General features: G+C 30.8%; 1 protein-coding gene across 3 annotated transcripts in view; it reads right to left on the reverse strand.

Moving 5' to 3' along the window:
* The window catches only part of LOC145297661 (uncharacterized), a 996083-nt gene that overhangs the window by 56879 nt on the left and 920838 nt on the right, over positions 1-18366 (reverse strand). For 2 of the 3 annotated variants that reach the window (XM_080143831.1, XM_080143833.1), the window contains exons 9-10: positions 16683-16742; positions 5124-5412 (exon numbers count right to left, since the gene is read on the reverse strand). In XM_080143831.1, coding sequence (XP_079999957.1) covers positions 5124-5412; positions 16683-16742 — 349 coding nt within the window. Of the gene's footprint in view, positions 1-5123; positions 5413-11161; positions 11177-16682; positions 16743-18366 lie in introns of all 3 variants that reach the window. The other variant, XM_080143830.1, reaches the window with a different exon arrangement.

Genomic DNA, 18366 nt, shown 5'->3' on the forward strand with positions numbered 1-18366 from the left:
ATAGAAGATCGTCATCTGTGGCAGAGTTATGTCTGTCTGGTCTTACCAGTTCAAAAAGTAGGCTTTGTTTCCAATATACATTTCTTGTAGTTAATTCCGGATTGCAGCTGGCTCTTCCAATCCACATACATCTTTGTATCAGGCTCATGTGTCCAAAACAATGGTTATTCTCTGTTAGTGGCATCCAGTCTCATTGAAGGCTGTTCTATTTTTTTTCTTTGCCACATGTTGAGATGACTGCGAAGCATCTCTTTTTTAGTTTGATTTTCTAAAACTCAATAAGTTGCTTCAATAAATGCATACTTTCTTGCTTCATGGTGAATATGTTCAATGTCCAATGCTGTTTTATAAATTTCCACGCTTTACCATCTCGTTGCTAAGATCCACACAAAAAGCAAATGACCGCACCCATGTTCTCTATATATATCGATCAAGGGAGATCACTCTCTGGTTACATTCTGTTATCAGGGGAGATATCTCCACAGACACTTTTTGTTATGAGGAATAGATAATTCTTTTACCTATACATCAACCAGCAAAGCAAACATGTGCCCTATGATTCCAGCACATAATATATAAAACTCAAACGCACGGCTTTTTTGTTTGTTTCTTTATTTCTTCTCAGATCTGAAACAATAGTGAGCTTCTTTTCTAACGGTGGAAGAATTAGCGAAGCACCAAACAAAATTGAACGATTGTGTATTCAAAACGTGCGTAAAGATAATCTGAGAATTTTGCAATAAAGTAACGTAATTCTTATGATAAGATTAAAAATTTGTCATCCAGGCAACACCGGGTAGCCTTGCTAGTTACAGCTAAATGAAATCTGAAAATCAAAAAGGACACCTTCTTGTTGTTATTATTATTATTATTATTATTATTATTATTATTATTATGTGACCTGATGCCTTTATCATTGTTTCAGACTGAAAAGAAAGAAGTTTGAACATTATTCAAAGCAAATAATGGAATAATTATGAAAGCTACACTTCAAACATAAAAATAATCACAGAAAAAAGGCGGCAATGGAAAATTCAATGCATTTTTATTTTTATATTTTCCTAATTTCAATCTGGTGGAACTAATTTTTGGAAAGTTTGTTTATTAAAAATACTGCCTAAAAATATAAAATAGAATTGAAAATGACTTGAGTCATAAATTATTCAATGGATGGTTGATGATTTCTGAACAAAGAAACTAGAATTGATGAATGCTGGTTTTCAGATATAAAAACGATATAAAAATATTTTTCATATTAGTAAGTCTCTTTTACTCGACATTAAATAAAATGTGTTAGTATAATCTAGGAAATTATTTGCATTATTATATTCTGTAATGTATTTATATCAATTTATATAGTGAGAACTTATTTACTCTTACACGGCAATGAATTATGTTTATTATTTGGATTAACCAGACTATTGTTCTCATCTTGGATGATATGCTCATAACGTTTCGGATGATGTAACCTCTGACGTTCCCTAAGTGCATCTTTATGTCAATCTAATGAATCTGTTGAACTGTTATCTATGGATAATAATAAACTTTCCCACTTACTATAAAGACCACGAAAATATGTCTCTCAGCGTTATGTACCAGTTATGCACAAGTAATGCACACTTGGTAGCCGGATTGTTGTATTAATCACTTTCTTTATTTGTTGAATTTGTCTTTCTTTTCAATATATATTGTTTTTACTAAATATCAAGCTGTGTCTTTTTGTCTGGGCCCTACCAGTCCACAACAGTAACTAAATCCCTTATTTCATTCACTGTGTATGTGTCTCATTTTATCAGTCATAAGGTTTTAAGTAAATCTTAATTATATTCTTAATATCACTTATACTGAGAATTGTCCCTTTAATCTCCATAAGACTATTACTTACCTATTTCAAAATTAATTGTTCCTGAATTGTACGAATATAATGCCATAATTAGAATTATGTCATTACTATCTACATTAAAGTAAAATCTAGATCCATGAATTAAATAAAGGGTTCAGTAAGAAATTCCACAAAGATTTTTAGGTCGATAAGATGCACTTGAAGAAAGTCGCAGTATACATCGTGGGATTAAGATTAAAGATGAGACCAGTAAGATTTTAAGAAGGATTTTCATAATTCATCCGTTTTTATTAAATCACACATTATTAGTCTTTAACATCAATAAAACTATTGTGTATGTATATATATATATATATATATATATATATATATATATATATATATATATATATATATATATAGGAAAAAAATACTATAAAATTACAAATGAATAACACCAAACATTAACTTATTATAAATTGCTTAAAAATAGTTATGTGAATTAGACATACAAAGAGCCGTATTTCAAAATATTATGTTGTATAATTGATTTAAATAACTGAGCCGTTTGATAGATATATAATATGGAAATAAATGAAAACACTTTTGCATTTATTTCCATATTTTAATAATGCAAGGGCAAGTAACCATTTCAATCCCATAGTATTATTTGCAAGGTTAACTTAATGCAGTTAAAATAACATTGATTTTTTAAGAAAAGGAAATAGAACATGATATATAAAGAAAGTTGACATATGATTTAAACTAAAGAACTTGACCACAACAGTTGAAAAAGAAAACGAATCTTAGAAGCAGACGTATATTTACTTTAGCTGTGAAGAAATAATTTAAAATGTCTTTTTTGTCTAGGTCATTAAGAAGATTCATCAACAATGGTTATCAATCATGGCTGATCGATCTTGGCAAATCTATTCGACTACAAAAGTGCTGGCCTACAAATCATAAAAACAAAATGTCCACTTTTGTGGAGAATGTTTAGAAAATTGCAGTTTTGTCCTGACAGAAATCAATTGTAAGAATTTTTATGGAAGATTGAATTACATAAGATAAGTAATTATAAAAGTCACAAGCTACACAATTTTAAATGTACTCCTGTCTTCCGCAGAACACGGCTCAGAATAGCATCATAGATAAGTCAAACAAAATACATTAATTGGAGATGTCGATTTCTTTTGGATAAACAGATTAAACAGAAAAGTATGTGAATAGTTAAAGCAACAACTTATCCAGAGAAACAATGTTGTTTTTCTTATGTAAATATATAAAAGAAGTCAAAACGTGTGAGTATGATGTGTTAATATTGTAATCAATAAAGTTTATAGTGGATAAAAAGTCAGGGATTCTATTATTTTGGTAATATTGAAAGCAGTGTGTAAAATAACGCTTAAAAGAATATTCTCACATAAGGTTTAATTAAGCAGAAGAATGGAAAATTCCATTAGAAGTTAAAAACTAGAGTTAGAGCTGCGTGACAAGATATAATGCCACAGAGAGAAAAAAGAGAGAAAAGTTTTGCTTTTAGACCAGTAAGCTGATTGGATTCACATGCGTTTATTTTGTTTTGTTTTTTTGTTGTTGAAGTTTTGTATTGTTCAACCTGTAATCAATAGGAAACTTACATAATGTGTAACTTTGTAGTGTTGTAATAGAATAAAGCAATTAAGAACATTAGCAATGTTGTTGATGTTGTTACTTTTTCATAATTGCTACTTTATTACAGAACTAAAGAAAAGAGAACTTTTCTATTGCTATATCTTCACCTCGATAAACATTCAATGGTTTAACGTACAATGAAAACGAGGAAAAAGAACAAGAGGCCGTCACTATCGATTGAGCAATTATTTACATGTAAACGAGAGGAACATATGTTTCTGTCGATTAAGATGACATAGGGTAATCTTGCAAGATTAAAGAATCTCTGACACAATGCTACATTGTCATGTCATATCCTAATGATATTGTCATGTCATTGTCATGTCATATCCTAATGAAAGCTTTGTGTTACTGGTCCAAATATTCAATACACCCCCCCACACATATATATATATAAAATATGTGCGTTTAAAAAACTAATACAACATAGACTTTAAAATTAGGCAAATATTAATCTATTTATAATCAATTTTTTCAACGATATGACGCCTTCATCAGGAAAAGACTCAGTTTGTGTCTTTTTTTCTTTTTCATTCCCTTTGCGGTTTGGTGTTACGATCACACGGATCTTACTCTTCTAGTGGCACTATTTCGCAAGGGAAGAAAAAGAAAAAAAAGGACAGAAACTGATTCTTTGCCTAATGGAGGCGTCATATCACCGAAGTTTTGATGTTAAACAAATAAATCTCTGCTTGCTTGTGTATAACCTCCTTGCAAGAAGGTAAATAATATACTCTAAAAAACAACAACAATAAAACATTGCAAAAATGGCAACAAACAATGTTGAAGGAAAATATTTTGAAAAATGTGAATAATGTGAAAAGAATTGTTTTCTGAAAATATTCATAGCAAAAACTCGGCACTCTATTGCCATTATAAAAATGCTCTTTGTTCGTCTGTGTACTTGAAGCCAAACATTTTCCATCAACAGCTTTTTCTAAGAACCGTCGACCTGAGAAACACATTGCCTCAGGATCGCTTCCTTGGAGACTGTAGCATAGGTACGTTTAAGTTCAATGTCAACAAATACTTATCAACTCGTCCTATTAATCAGGTTTAGCTCTTTTCATTTATTGATTTCAATTTTTTATCATATTGTTCATCATCCAACTGGCAATGTCATAGACCCTTATACTCAAGTGGATTTTGACCTTGGTAGGTCGTGGCTTATTTCTATATAAAATGAAAGTTCTTGTTCGTTGAATAAGGCAGAAGTAGGAGAGAAGGCATCTTGCATCGTTAATGCTAGGAAGCTCTCTGTCTAATCTGCAAATCCCAAAAAGTCTAGAACTTTGACCTAATCATTCAGTAGATCAGTCAAAATTAATATGCTCTAGATTTTGATTTGTACTCTCGTGACCAAACCAACTAGTAAGAGTTGCTCTTCAAAAGCAGGACAAAATTCTAAATATTTATGATCGATACAATTCTCCTTCAAATACTTTGTTATTTGCTCATAAAATAAATTCGTATTTTGCCAGAAAGTTCCAAAAAGGTTCATGTCTAAAAATAAATATTTTTCAACCTCAGTTACATATGTATGTATATGTGTAGATATGCGTACGTATGTGTACGTATGTGTGTATATATACGAATGGACTGCTGCTACCTACAATACAATACCTACCTACAATAGTTCTTCAAGATATTTTGAAATGTCTGCTTTACTTCACTGTGTATAAAAGAACTCTGTAAAAAGTATTGATTGTCATCGGGGTGGTCAATATCTACATATTCGGGCACCAGGAAAACATCAGTGATGCTGGCTTTAACCTGCAACCCCGATTCTCGCTTCCATATAAAATCCATTGCTTGTTGGTTGTTGGTCACATACATGGTAGTTTCAAGTTCCTTGATGCTGTTTAAACGTTCTACAAACACATTCCCTGATGGCATCAACTGTAAGCTATTATTATCTGAAATAAAACAAAAGAAGAACATTAAGAGCTGATTCATAAATTATATTCAGCAAATAAATTATAAATGAACTAGATAAAATTTAATTTTAATTTGATTTTTTCATTCAATTATGTTTATGTGTGTGCCTGGAAGAATACTCAAATAATAATAACAGGATGAATTTCAACCTCACATAGCTTCCGAAACATTTGTAGTTTTATGAAAATTATTCTCAAATTAACTTAATCAAATATCAAAAATCAAACATCAAATATATTATATAAAAGTCACTTTGTGTGTGAGTGTGTGTGATTTCCTTCCTATAGATTCCGAAATGGCTGAGCCTATCTTTTGCAAATTTCACAAACAGGTAATTTATATGTCTGGCAGTGTTCTTAGATATGTTTTATCCAGAAATTCGTCCGATAAGTATCTAAAATCGAAAATATCCGATCCTAAAAATAGTTTTTCTTATAGATAAAAAAAAAGAATTTTTACAGACGAACGTTTTATGTTACATCAGCAAAGGAGATAATAAAATCTCGACAAATAATTTCTTCTTAGAAAAAAAACAGATTTGTTGATAGTGGTAGAGCAGTCGACTACAGATCGAATGATCCCGTATTCAATCCCTGATGTACCTCACCATTTTATTTTAATGTTTTCTTATTTATGAATTCAGTTTACAATAAAAAAAAAAAAGGTATCATTTAAACTCGCCACAAATCATTTCTTTGTTTGCATTATTTAAAACTAAACATTAATCAGAAGTGTGTTTCCAGGGCATTCATCATCAAGTCCAAATATCAGCTGACGTGATATTGTAAACAAACACAGACGGAATTTGATGATTTTATTCTTTTTAATTTATTTTTTTTTCTTTGCGAATTAGTCCACTAGGCAAATTATTCCTCCTTATATATAATATTTAATAAAGGACTGATTCTATAATAATACATATGCAATCTGCATGCATTAAAATATCCTATTTAAGCGTATTGTACGACCGGGAAACGCCTGGCATCCAGATAGTCAAATATAAAAATGATAGTTAAGCAAATAAAAAACTGCCTTGCTTAGAACAGGTGATTAAAAGGTTAACAGGAAGAGGTTAATACTTTTATTTAGTATATATATATATATATATATATATATATATATATATATATATATATATATATATATACACTAAATAGGGGCATTAACCTCTTTGGACATTTAGCAAATAAAAAATGAATGTTAAAATTTCAATGACATTTCTCGTGGTTGAGATTGGCCGTGAGGTATGTTCCTTGCTAATGGAGTCAGAGATGGCTTTGTGGCCAGGTTTGAATCTCCTGACCGGTAGTAATCGTGCAGCCTGCATTGGTGATTCACCAAAGGATGAAACACTAGTGTCTGTAGGTATTAAAAAAAGTATTATTGTAATAATTATATATATATATATATATATATATATATATATATATATATATATATATATATATATATATATATAAGAAAATAAAGGTTTAAAAAGTGAATGAGGTTTCTAATTTAGATATTCATTTTTTTAAAAACATATTTCAATAATTCCGAAATCGTATTTATTTTCAAATTGTTTGATTTAATTTTTACTTATGTACAAAATAATTTTGTGAATAGTTAATAAAGAAAAGCAGTAAAAAATAGAGAAATAATTGTGATTTTATTTAATTAAATAAAGTAAATTTTACTGTTACACATAAGCAAGAAATTTATGCAAAAAGACTTTATAAAACAATAATTAACTGTTCTTTCTCGTATGTGTAGGTAGTACGTAGAAGTAGTTATCCAACCGAAAACTGTAAGATGTATACTTTTTCATATTCTTTAAAAATAAAATTATATTTTAAGCATTTAAAATGTAAATATGTCCTTTCTGCATTAATTAACACTAATTTTAATCGAAATCTATCTATCTATGTCTACACAACACACACACACACACACATATAGTCACAATAAATTTTTTTAAAAATATATTCAAAAAGATGAAGTAAGGTTTATATTCATACATGTTTGACTGTCAGTAAATGCACGATGGAAAGTGCTGGAAAGCAAAGATGAAAGAGAAGTTAAAGAAAAAAGATGCTGAAAAAACATTCACTTACTTTTTTGGTGGGTTACTGCATGTTATTATGCCATTCTTTTTGTTATGGATTAGTAAGTATTAGTTCAATCTTTTAAAGTGTATTTTTTAGTATTTGCCATGAACATAGTTCTCTCAAGAGTGATGAAGTGAAGCCGAAATTAGGGCCTAAATATTTCTGAAATTTTCAGATGTGAATTCGTAATTTGTATTGTGTGGATTATTCGGACTACTATTCTTATCTTGAATGTTATTCTGACAAAGATTCGGTTGATATAACCTCCAACCTTCTTCAAATGTATCTTGGCGAACTTGACAATCTGTACGGCATTTGGAATAGAACCCTTTATTGAATCTATGTAAAATTCAATTACAAGTGAGTCTTATAGAGGTTGAATGCTCAATCCCTTGTGTGGGCGATGCTAGAATACAATTGCAAATTACTTAAGACTTCTACTTAGCCATGGTTGACAGCACGAAATCATACTATCACGTGGATTAAATAAATATTCAATACAGATTCCTATGTTCAACAAAAAGATTCCCGTGTATGACAAGTTACACCGGCCAAAATGGTGTGGTAAAAACATTTAAAATGAGAACAGTCGTTACAATAATTCAAATAAGCACAAACACCCACAAGTTTTGCTTTGCTGTGGTTTATTGTCATAATTTAATTGTAAATAAATGTGCTGCATGAAAAAGCGGCTGGGACCTATGGCAGTTAAAAATAAAAGTAAAACAAAACTTTATAAGCAACTTACTTGGTATTAAAAAATATTAGTGTATGTCTAATATTATGGAAAATGATCTGGTAGAACTTTAATAAAAACAAAATAAAAACAGTGTATGTATAATGATAACCATTTTCCGATGGAGTAAAACCATTTCTGGTTTTTATCTTAAAAGATTTCGATGATAGGGAAAAACAATATCCCTTGAATTAAATTGACGAAATTCGAGAACTATTCATATATTTTCTTTTCTTAAATAAACATTTAAAAATTGCCTATTCTCTGTAATTTGGAGTTTGTACTAATATTTTTCAATACCAAGTAAGTACTTTATAAATTTTGACCTTCTATCTATTTTTAATGCATAAATGCCATAAATTTATATAAAATGAAACATTTAACACTTACAATCTGTTAACAAAGTCGGTAATAATAATAAAATTGTATAGGGTGCTCTATACATTTTCTATGCATGATTTTAAGAAATTTAATTCTTCGCGATAATATTGATTTATTTAAATTTAGCTTTAATGAAAAGGAAGGGAGATTAATCACTCCAGTGGTACACCTGTCTACTTACACCAGAAGAAAATAGTACATAAAACAATTAGACTATGTTACTGGTGCAAATTAAACTGGATGGTCCTCCAAAAATGTATCTATCTTCTTGATTTTTTCCACCAAGCTTTATCAAAAATCTAAGTTACAATAATGCTGCTTCAGAATTTCAAGTTCCGTTTATGCTAAACTTACAAAGTAATCTCTCTTCCTGTAAAAATCGAACAGTTAAATAATATATATATATATATATATATATATATATATATATATATATATATATATATATATGCGAGATAAGACACTGATATAATTCAGATGAAAAATCCTGATAGATATTACTTGAAGTAATACTTTTAAGGAGATCCTAACCAAAAAGGAAAAGCTCAATATTAAAGAATAGAGCAATATATAAGTTTCGTGATTAAATTTTAAATTCTGAAAAAACAACACATATATATATATATATATATAATCTAGAAATCTGATGTTCACTACAATAGTAATATGGAGAGTTTTTCAAAATATTGAATAAACATTTTAATTAGTAGAAAAAATTTTTTGGGAAACATCCAGTTTAATTTGCACCAGTAACATAGTCTATTTTTTTATGTACTATTTTCTTCTGGTGTAAATAGACAGGTGTACCACTGGAGTGATTAATCTCTCTTCCCTTTCAAATAACTCAGCTTTAGCGTAGTAATATACGTCGCCAGACTACTTCAAACAGCACCTAAGAGATTTTGTTTCCCACTCAAGCAGTTTTAGCAAGTACGGTCATATGACACCCTTTATAAAGGCAGATTGTTAGCTGTTTGAATTCCCTTTTCAGAAAAGATATTTGTTATATAAAATTTCGAAGCCATTTGTTAATTCATCTTTGGAGTCAGATGAACCATTTATTGCAGCAATCCTTACGCAGAACAGGTACTTTCACACCCACAACAAGTTAAATAACAAACTATCTCCGTACAACAAATGTACACCTTTTGTAAAAATGAAATTTAAAAAAAAAATGTATGATCTAACAATTTTTTTCTTAAAAAAGAAAAAAATTACATGATGATGATAATGGTAGTTTTATTGTTTATCATCAATTTAAATCTTTAATTTGATTCAATAAATTTTATTACAAAAACATTGATTAAAAATTTTGTTAATTTATCGTATGTAAGTTTTAGGAAAGTGTTCAGTTTACTTAATATATATATATATATATATATATACATATACAAAATGAATAAGCGAACTATTTCATCAAATGACTATCATTTCTGTTACATCGTCTTCTGGAATTTCAATAAACATAAACACCTTTCATCTATTTATTGAAAAGAATTAAAAGACTTTAGATTCTATGATCCAGATCAAACACTGGGGTTTTCTGAGGTTACAGACATAAATTACTATTTACTCAGCTTATATTTAACATTTATGTACTCTCTAGCTGAATTGTGTGTGTGTGTGTGTGTGTGTGTGTGTGTGTGTGTGTGTGTGTGTGTGTGTGTGTGAGTGCGCGCGCGCAATACCGTAGGATTGATTTTCATTTTCGAATTGAATGTAAATAAGTTCCTGTTGAGCCGTCATCTTAAATAATCAAACCGCGTTGTCTCATCATACAATTAACACTTATTAAATCTTATCCTTAAGTGCTCTCTGGGCCTTGATAAGCGGCGACCACTTCCTCCAAATAAATTAAAAAAAAACAGCCTTTTAGAATAATTGGAAGTGATTGTTTAGCATGTTTTTTAGAGTTGAAATCAAAACACATTAATGTGTGATCACATCTCGTCTTGCAAACCTACCATGCTTTCAATATATAACACATTGTTTACGAACTTGGTGATTTGAACAGTACTATATTGAATAGTAAGCAATGAATTTGTAAAATTGAGAGTTAAGGTTTTACCGTGTTTTAGTTAATTTATTTTTGCAAAATACTGATCGTGTATGTGCCAAAGTTAGATAACTGTTTACTTTGTAAGTATCGAATGCATTAGCAAAAGGTGATTGTGGGTGTTTCTCTAATAAGCGAAGAATGAAACCGTGAATAAATTGGTTACGAATGAAAGAGAGTAAGACTGAGAAAAAAAGAGGGGCGAAAAATTTAAAGGAGGAGAGGAGATCGTTACAGAGAAAAATAGAAAGTCAACATTTCAATTGAAGAAAGTATAGAGAGGGAAGAGAAAGGGGAATCAAACCGACAGAGAGATAAAAGATGAGAAAACAAATCTAAATGGGAAGGAGAAGAGTTAATGATAATAGGAGAGTGAAGGATGATGGCCACAGTAAAAAGTAAACAAGAAAGATATCTTGAGAGTTGGTCTTGTGTTACTTTTCAGGTAAGAGAGAATAGTGACTTACCTCTTCTTTTTGCACCTACAAGAAAATGATAACAAATTACGGAAATGCTAGCGTGACTCTGACACCTTATAGCAAACAATAGAATTAGGGTGTCTTCCAATCTTAAACTCTTCACTAAAGTGGTAAGTTATTTTCCCCCTGGAGACACTGGCACCAAGCTGATTAGAGAACAAATATGCTAAACCATTTTCTTATAACATTCTCTCAGATTTTTTAAAAAATAAAATACCAACAACATTTAAGACATTTCTCAGAGACAGTGCATCAGATTAATTATTTTTAGCTACTTTTACAGAATTCAGGAGCTTAGTGGTTTCAAAATCAAGTGGAACCACACGGGATTTTACTTAGAATACTTTTGCAGTGCTGCCATAATGAGTTCATGCTTCGCTTCCACATCTCTAATATGGCGACCCACGGACCACTCATAAATATGGCCCCATATTTTATATTTGCAGGCTTATTCCTAACAGGCTGATTGAAATTGAAACTAAAAATAATTAACAGATTGACCCCCTTATGTAAATAAAAATTTTAAAGAAGCGTAATTTAAAAATAATTACGTTTTTTTAAGGTAAAATATAATTCGTAAATTTCAAGAGAATTTATGAAAACCTATTTAAATCTTTTTCAACAATAAAATGTTTACATTTATGTTTTAAAAATTAAAGCAATAAATAATAATGATTTTCAATTGCATTAGTTATGTTTTTATTTTTTTGCTTTTTGCTTTCGAAATTCCATATTTTTGCTCACGCATTAATTGTATTTATTGAATTTTAAAAAGTTTTTAATATATTTTTTGTATAACAAAAATGGTTAACAAATGTGTTGCATTTCTTTATTTTAGTGGATATGATACGAACAGTAAAAATGTCTTCACGTTTTCCTCCTGGAAAATCCGATTTTATTAATAAATGGATAACATTTGTTAATCAAAATAATTGGTTCCCTATGAAAAATTCAGTTTTGTTTTGTTCTGTTTTTTTTTTTTTGGTTGGCATCAAATATTTTGAGAATAAATATATTGTGAAAGGAAAAAGAAGCAGATTGAATTGGAATTTACAACTAATACCAACAATATATTCAGAACAAATAATAAAAGCTTCTCCTTTGCTGACTCAAACAGATTTTAGAAAACAAAAAAAAAGCAACGTATTGAAAAAGATAAATTACAAGATTTTCTTTCAACTGATGAACTTAATAAACGAATAATAGAATAACGGTATTCATGAATAGTAAAACAAGTAAAGCATGCATGGTCCCCCGTGAGTGCACAGTGAACGATAAAAAATGGCCCCCCACCCCATTTAGCCCCCCCAAATAAAAAAATGCCCCCACCCTATTTAGCCCCAAAAGTCCTCAGAAGACGTCAAATCCTGGTGAAAATGAACAAACGGTGCAGTTTTAAGCCTTAACATATGTAAATTTGAGTTCTGCACTAAGTCCATCATCTGTCTCCCCCCCCCCATTAAACTCCAAAAGTCCCCAAAGCCTTAACATATTTAAATTTGAGTTCAATACCATCCAAAACTGCTAAATAGACATACACACAAAATTTTGAACAAATATGGTAAAATAGTCCCAAAAATGGAGTGTTTTTATTAGCCCTAAAAGAGCCCCTAGGGTACACCAAGAGTTTCTGTTAAAGAATAATAAACAAAAGTACATCCTAGGTGCAAAGCTTCAAATAAATGAATTATTTATCGCTATATCGTTAAACAACTTTTGTCCACCAAAGAAGTTTGAACTGAAAAGGAGTTATGGTTTTGGTGACATCAACTACTTTCCTCCACAGGGCTTCCTTTGAAGTAAATTGCTCTCCTCCCTCATAAACACCTCTTTTCAATATTGACCAGAGATGTTCAATGGGGTTAAGATCTGGAGAATATGCTGGACAGCTCATAAGGGTTTCTCCAAAGCCCATAGATTCAAGGAAGGCTGCAGTCGCCCTAGCAGAATGGGCTGCAGTCTCCCTAGCAGAATGGGATGGTGCATTGTCATGCATAAAAATCATCTGAAAGCGATGTGACAATGGTGACAAATGTTTATCCAAAAAGGCCGTGTATGCATTGTTGGTAAGTTTTACACCCTCTAGAACTCGGAATGGTCCAACTAACTTATCCCCAATGATTCCCACCCTTGTTGGCGATGAACTCTGTAAGGGGTTGGAGTTCCGTTCGAGTTCTAAACTTTGGCCCACCCATCTGAACCCTCAATAGTAGCATGGGTCTCATCTGTAAATAGGACATATTGGAAATCCATTTTCATGTAATTCTGTGCTCAAGCCATTCGTTTTTCCCTATGTTGTTTGCTAAATAGAGGCCTTGGAATTGTTTTGATGTTCCTTGCCATCTCATTCAACACATTACATCGGGCCTGCCTGGATCTTGGAGCTTGGAGCGATTCTAGATCTTGCAGAAATGGAAGCACTGGTTCTGTTTGGGTTTCGGTTGACTTCTCTACGAATTTTCCGAATATCACAATGTGAAAAGTTTCTCCTGGTGCCCTTATCCTGGATTTGGTGTTGGGGTGGTCACGAATGAAGCCAAAGTTCTTGGATCCCTTTCCAGTTCCATAGCTAAATCTTTGATGAAAAATCCTTCTGCGAGTCCAGCAACAATCCTTTCCTTTTTGATAACTGTTAACCGCCCCCTATATTTTGACATTTTAAAAGACCTGCAATAAAGTGATGGACAGTATCAATTACTTGATAATAAATAAAATGTCATAACTTCGTGAATATCGCATGGATTTGAATAAAATTTTGGGAAATAACTAACTTTGAAACAGTAATTTGATGATACAATGTTCCTTTTTTGTGACGTATATTTAGTGAAATATTAATATTTTACTAATCTGCAATAAAGCAATTGACGCAGTTTATAGAAGAAGGCCACCAAGTCCAATAACTTCAACTTTAACATTGTTGGTGCCTTCTGGTAAATCAAAGTTCCAACAAAAAAAAAACAGTTTATTAATACAAGTCTCTTAGAATGTCAGTAGAGGCTTCCATCTTTGTCAAAGAGTTTACAAACTGTTCCTGTCCTCTTATCCATTCAATTTGGATTTCTTCTTTTACCAACATCCCCTTTACTCTGGCCACATCAACTCTCAAACGTCTGTCACTACATGATTTGATGATTTTAAGGTCTCTATCAAAAATGTGTTGTCTGTTTTGCAAAGTACTTCAGGCAACTTGGTTAGTCTGAAGATTTATTGCAGCATGGCAGCTATTAATACATCTGCATCAGCTATCAATACACCTGCATCAGCAGCTTCACTGAGTGCAAGAGTCTCGGACGCCAATGGGTTCTTTGTTACTCGGTCAAGATTTTTAGATGACCAGCATATAGGAGCCAGTCTATTCATCTTACCATAAACAAAGACAATAAATCCATCCTGTAATGCACAAAAAGTCGTTTATGTTTATTTAAGCAGAGGTTTTGTAAGAGTAAAATTCCTTGAATGACATGTATGCCATCGTGTTTTCGTCCTTTAAATATATCTCGTCCAACTTATTATTTTTAATCCACCAGTTCTGTCGATATTTGTGATGTCTAAGTTTCGAACACATTCTCGTAAGTTTTGTGGCAACGACAAAAAATACTGCTGGCCCCTGTTTTCCTTAAGAAAATCTGTGAAGATACACGATCTACTCATGTCTTGTTTCCACTTAGTGTACATTTCTTCACTCTGTAAAATAGGTTGCTGTTTCGTAAATGACGTCATCTTTCTTTAGCTTTTGTTTCAGTATAAGTTGAACAGATATAATATCTGTCACAAGAAAGAGCTACATTCTGCTACCAATGTTAGTTCACTTATTATTTCCCACAACGGAGGATAAACAGGTGTTACTGTTGACCGGACGTCATATTGAATATCCACTCGAGACAAGGGACATAACTAAATATATAGAAGAAGGCCACCAAGTTCGATAACTACAACTTTAACAATACTGACCTGTTGGTCTCTTAAAAAAAATAACTTTTAGGAAGAAGACCTCAAGCCAGTTCAAAAGAATGACAGCAGTCTAAACACTTTGGCCCAGCATGAATCAGAAATGAACAAGCTCTTATGGTATCGAAATGGGTATTGGAATAGGAAAAATCTGTGTCCATTTTTCGATGCCAAAAACGATTCTTTTTGTCCATTTTTTAAAAATTTTGTTCAAAACAAAATCTTCCATTGTACTAATAATTAAAATAACGATTGTGCTTCTTGTTGGTACTAATAAAAAAGTTAGCAGTCTGTTTATTTGAAAAGGTTAAGAGGATCTTACTAACCAATTTATATAAACTCGGTTATGTTTCTAAACTTGATGTTTGGGTTCCTCGTTCCTAAAAAAGCAAATAACTGTTTGACCAACCCAATATAAATTAAATGTTCGGCTATTTTAAACTTAATAAAAAAACAAAAAAGAAGCACAAAGATAATTATTGTATACAAGTGAGTCTTGTGAAAGACCCAAGGTTAGGCCAATTGATATTGATATTATTAATTTTATGCAATTCATACATGTAAATAAAAGTGAATACATGAGAACAAAGGAGGAAAAATGTAATTCTTCAATTATTTTAATAGTAAAAACGTTTCCTTTTACTAAAATGAATCTTTTCTATAATAGACGGTATTAACTTCAAATATCATTTGAATTATTAAAACTACTGTTCTCATATTGGATGTTATTCTTATAACATTCACATCTAATCTTCAACCTTCAAAAAATCTTTATGTCGAATTCATATGTTTAGATATTTATCAAATCCACGGGAGTAAATTGTTTCCTTATTCATAACCCGAAAGAATTCTTAAGGTATTTTTATTATAGGCCAATTAGCATCGCTTGTAATTAGGATTGAACCTTCAAACTTCAGAAGACTGACACTTACAACTGATAATTACTGAACAACTATGGAATGAGAAAAATCTACTTCACGGATTAAATAAAGCATTCACTTTAAAATGTCGTGCAAATTCTATAGTTCGATAGGACATACCAGAAGAAGGGTGGAAAAGCTAAATCGACCAAAACGTTTTGAAAATAACATACGAGATGAGAACAGTAGTCTTAATAATCAAAATAATATAGTTTGTCGATCATTATCTAATAAATTCTGAGACATTAAATTTTCGCTCTATAAATTTAAAAAAATACATGAGAACAACACTATTAGAAATAATCACCGAAGTTTAGGCTTTTAATTTCAGTTAACAATAAATTGTTAAAGAAAAGAAAGAGAGACTGACAGAGGTAAGAGTGAGACATACATATGAGTAAAATATCTTACTTCTTCCTTTCACGGAAGGAATAAACTTCTTGTCTGTCTCATAAGCTGCCCTGATTCATAAAACTAAACATACTATTTTTTTATTCTCAGTCAAGAATTGAACTTTTGGTGAAACTGAATTCTCCTTATTAAAAACCGACCTTTTGTCTAACTTTGTCTTCGTGGTAAGGTAAGTAAAAAAGGACATATAGAGAGAATACTGGCTAAATTGTTGTCATCATTGAACTTACCTGCAACTTTGGAACAAGTTTTCCCATCATAACTTATCTGATGAGTAGGAAAAGTAACATCTATAAAAGCAAAACAAAAAGAAACAAATGTAAGATTATTGAATAAGGGATATATATATATATATATATATATATATATATATATATATATATATATATATATGAATGGAAATGTAATGTACAAAAAGGAATACGAAAAGTATAAAAGCTTATAACTTTTCTTTATTCGTTTTCAATTGGTGACGTGCAGGAATACAAAACAATATTATGAAAAAAAATTAAAAAACTTTTTTTAAAAGTACATCATTTTCGACCGATCCTTCAGTCTTCATCGGTATATATATATATATATATATATATATATATATATATATATATATATATATATATATATATATATATATATATATATACAGCCTTTGAGACTTTACACGACCGGTCGCCACAGTCGATTGCAAATTTCTTGGGGCGACTAAAAGTCGTAAATCACTCGCCCACCAGTCGATAAAATTTCTTTAAATAAAGAAACGGGAAAAACTCATTTATTTTACGACCCTCACATATACAGTGACTTAGAATGAACTATGTCTCATCATTTGTGAATTATTTCATCTCTAGCTGTGTGTTGGAATATCGTATTTAAAAAAGAGTGGTCACGCTAAAGGTCAATAAGAGGTCAAATTTACACATTCTGCGTGTAGTCAAAATGTCGGCTTCATTTAGCTCTCTGATTTTGAAATTCATTTGAAAAAAAAATTCTTCGACGCTACAACTACATACACTTCATGCTTACAAAGGTAAAGACGAACATTTGAAAGAGGAAAAAAAACGCATCGTTCCATCAAGCATCGGAAGAAATGATTCTTATTTCTATGGAACAATAATATGAATGATGATTATAAAGAAACTGGTGTTGTATTTTAACGTTTTGTTGAATATTTACTGAAATGTTTGTAGCAATAAAATAGTTGATTTACAAGAGTTAAACAAATATTTTCTTGTTAGAAACACGCGGTAATTTCTTTAATTGTTGTAAAAATTATTTACTATTATTGACTGAAACAAAGACATAAAGTCAGACGAGTAAAAATAGTTTGGGGTGAGTAAATTTTCCCTCACACTCGACCAAATTTCAAAGGCTGTATATATATAAATATATATATGGGAGTTAAAGGAAATGAATAAGATCAATTCTTCAAAAGGAAACTTATTCAGATAATGCAAAGCTCAACAAATTGTGCTGGAGCATATATAGAAATCAATATATAATATAGGGTAAGTCAACCCTGTATTCTCCCTGGAAGTTTAATCACACATATTGTACACATACATTAAACCCACCATAACAGATATGGTATACACCTACCTTAATAATATATTAAAAGTTATACTCCTCCTATGTCACAGAGATCAATTTAATTCCACCAAACAGCCTCAATATTTTATTTCGCTCCTAATCTAATTATTGCTAGACATCGCATCACTATTATGTTACTAAGCATCTTCTCTCCTCTTCTGATGCTTCGAAATGACGTAGTATAAAGAGTTCTCACTTACCCCACACCCCTAATTGATATATACCCTTACTGAATAGATGAATAAATCTATATATCCTAGTATATATTTTTATATCTTCATTTTCTTTTATTAGTTTATATATATATATATATATATATATATATAT

Source organism: Euprymna scolopes, chromosome 18 (assembly GCF_053919585.1).
Source record: "Euprymna scolopes isolate OS-2025 chromosome 18, ASM5391958v1, whole genome shotgun sequence".
Lineage (NCBI taxonomy): Eukaryota > Metazoa > Mollusca > Cephalopoda > Sepiida > Sepiolidae > Euprymna > Euprymna scolopes.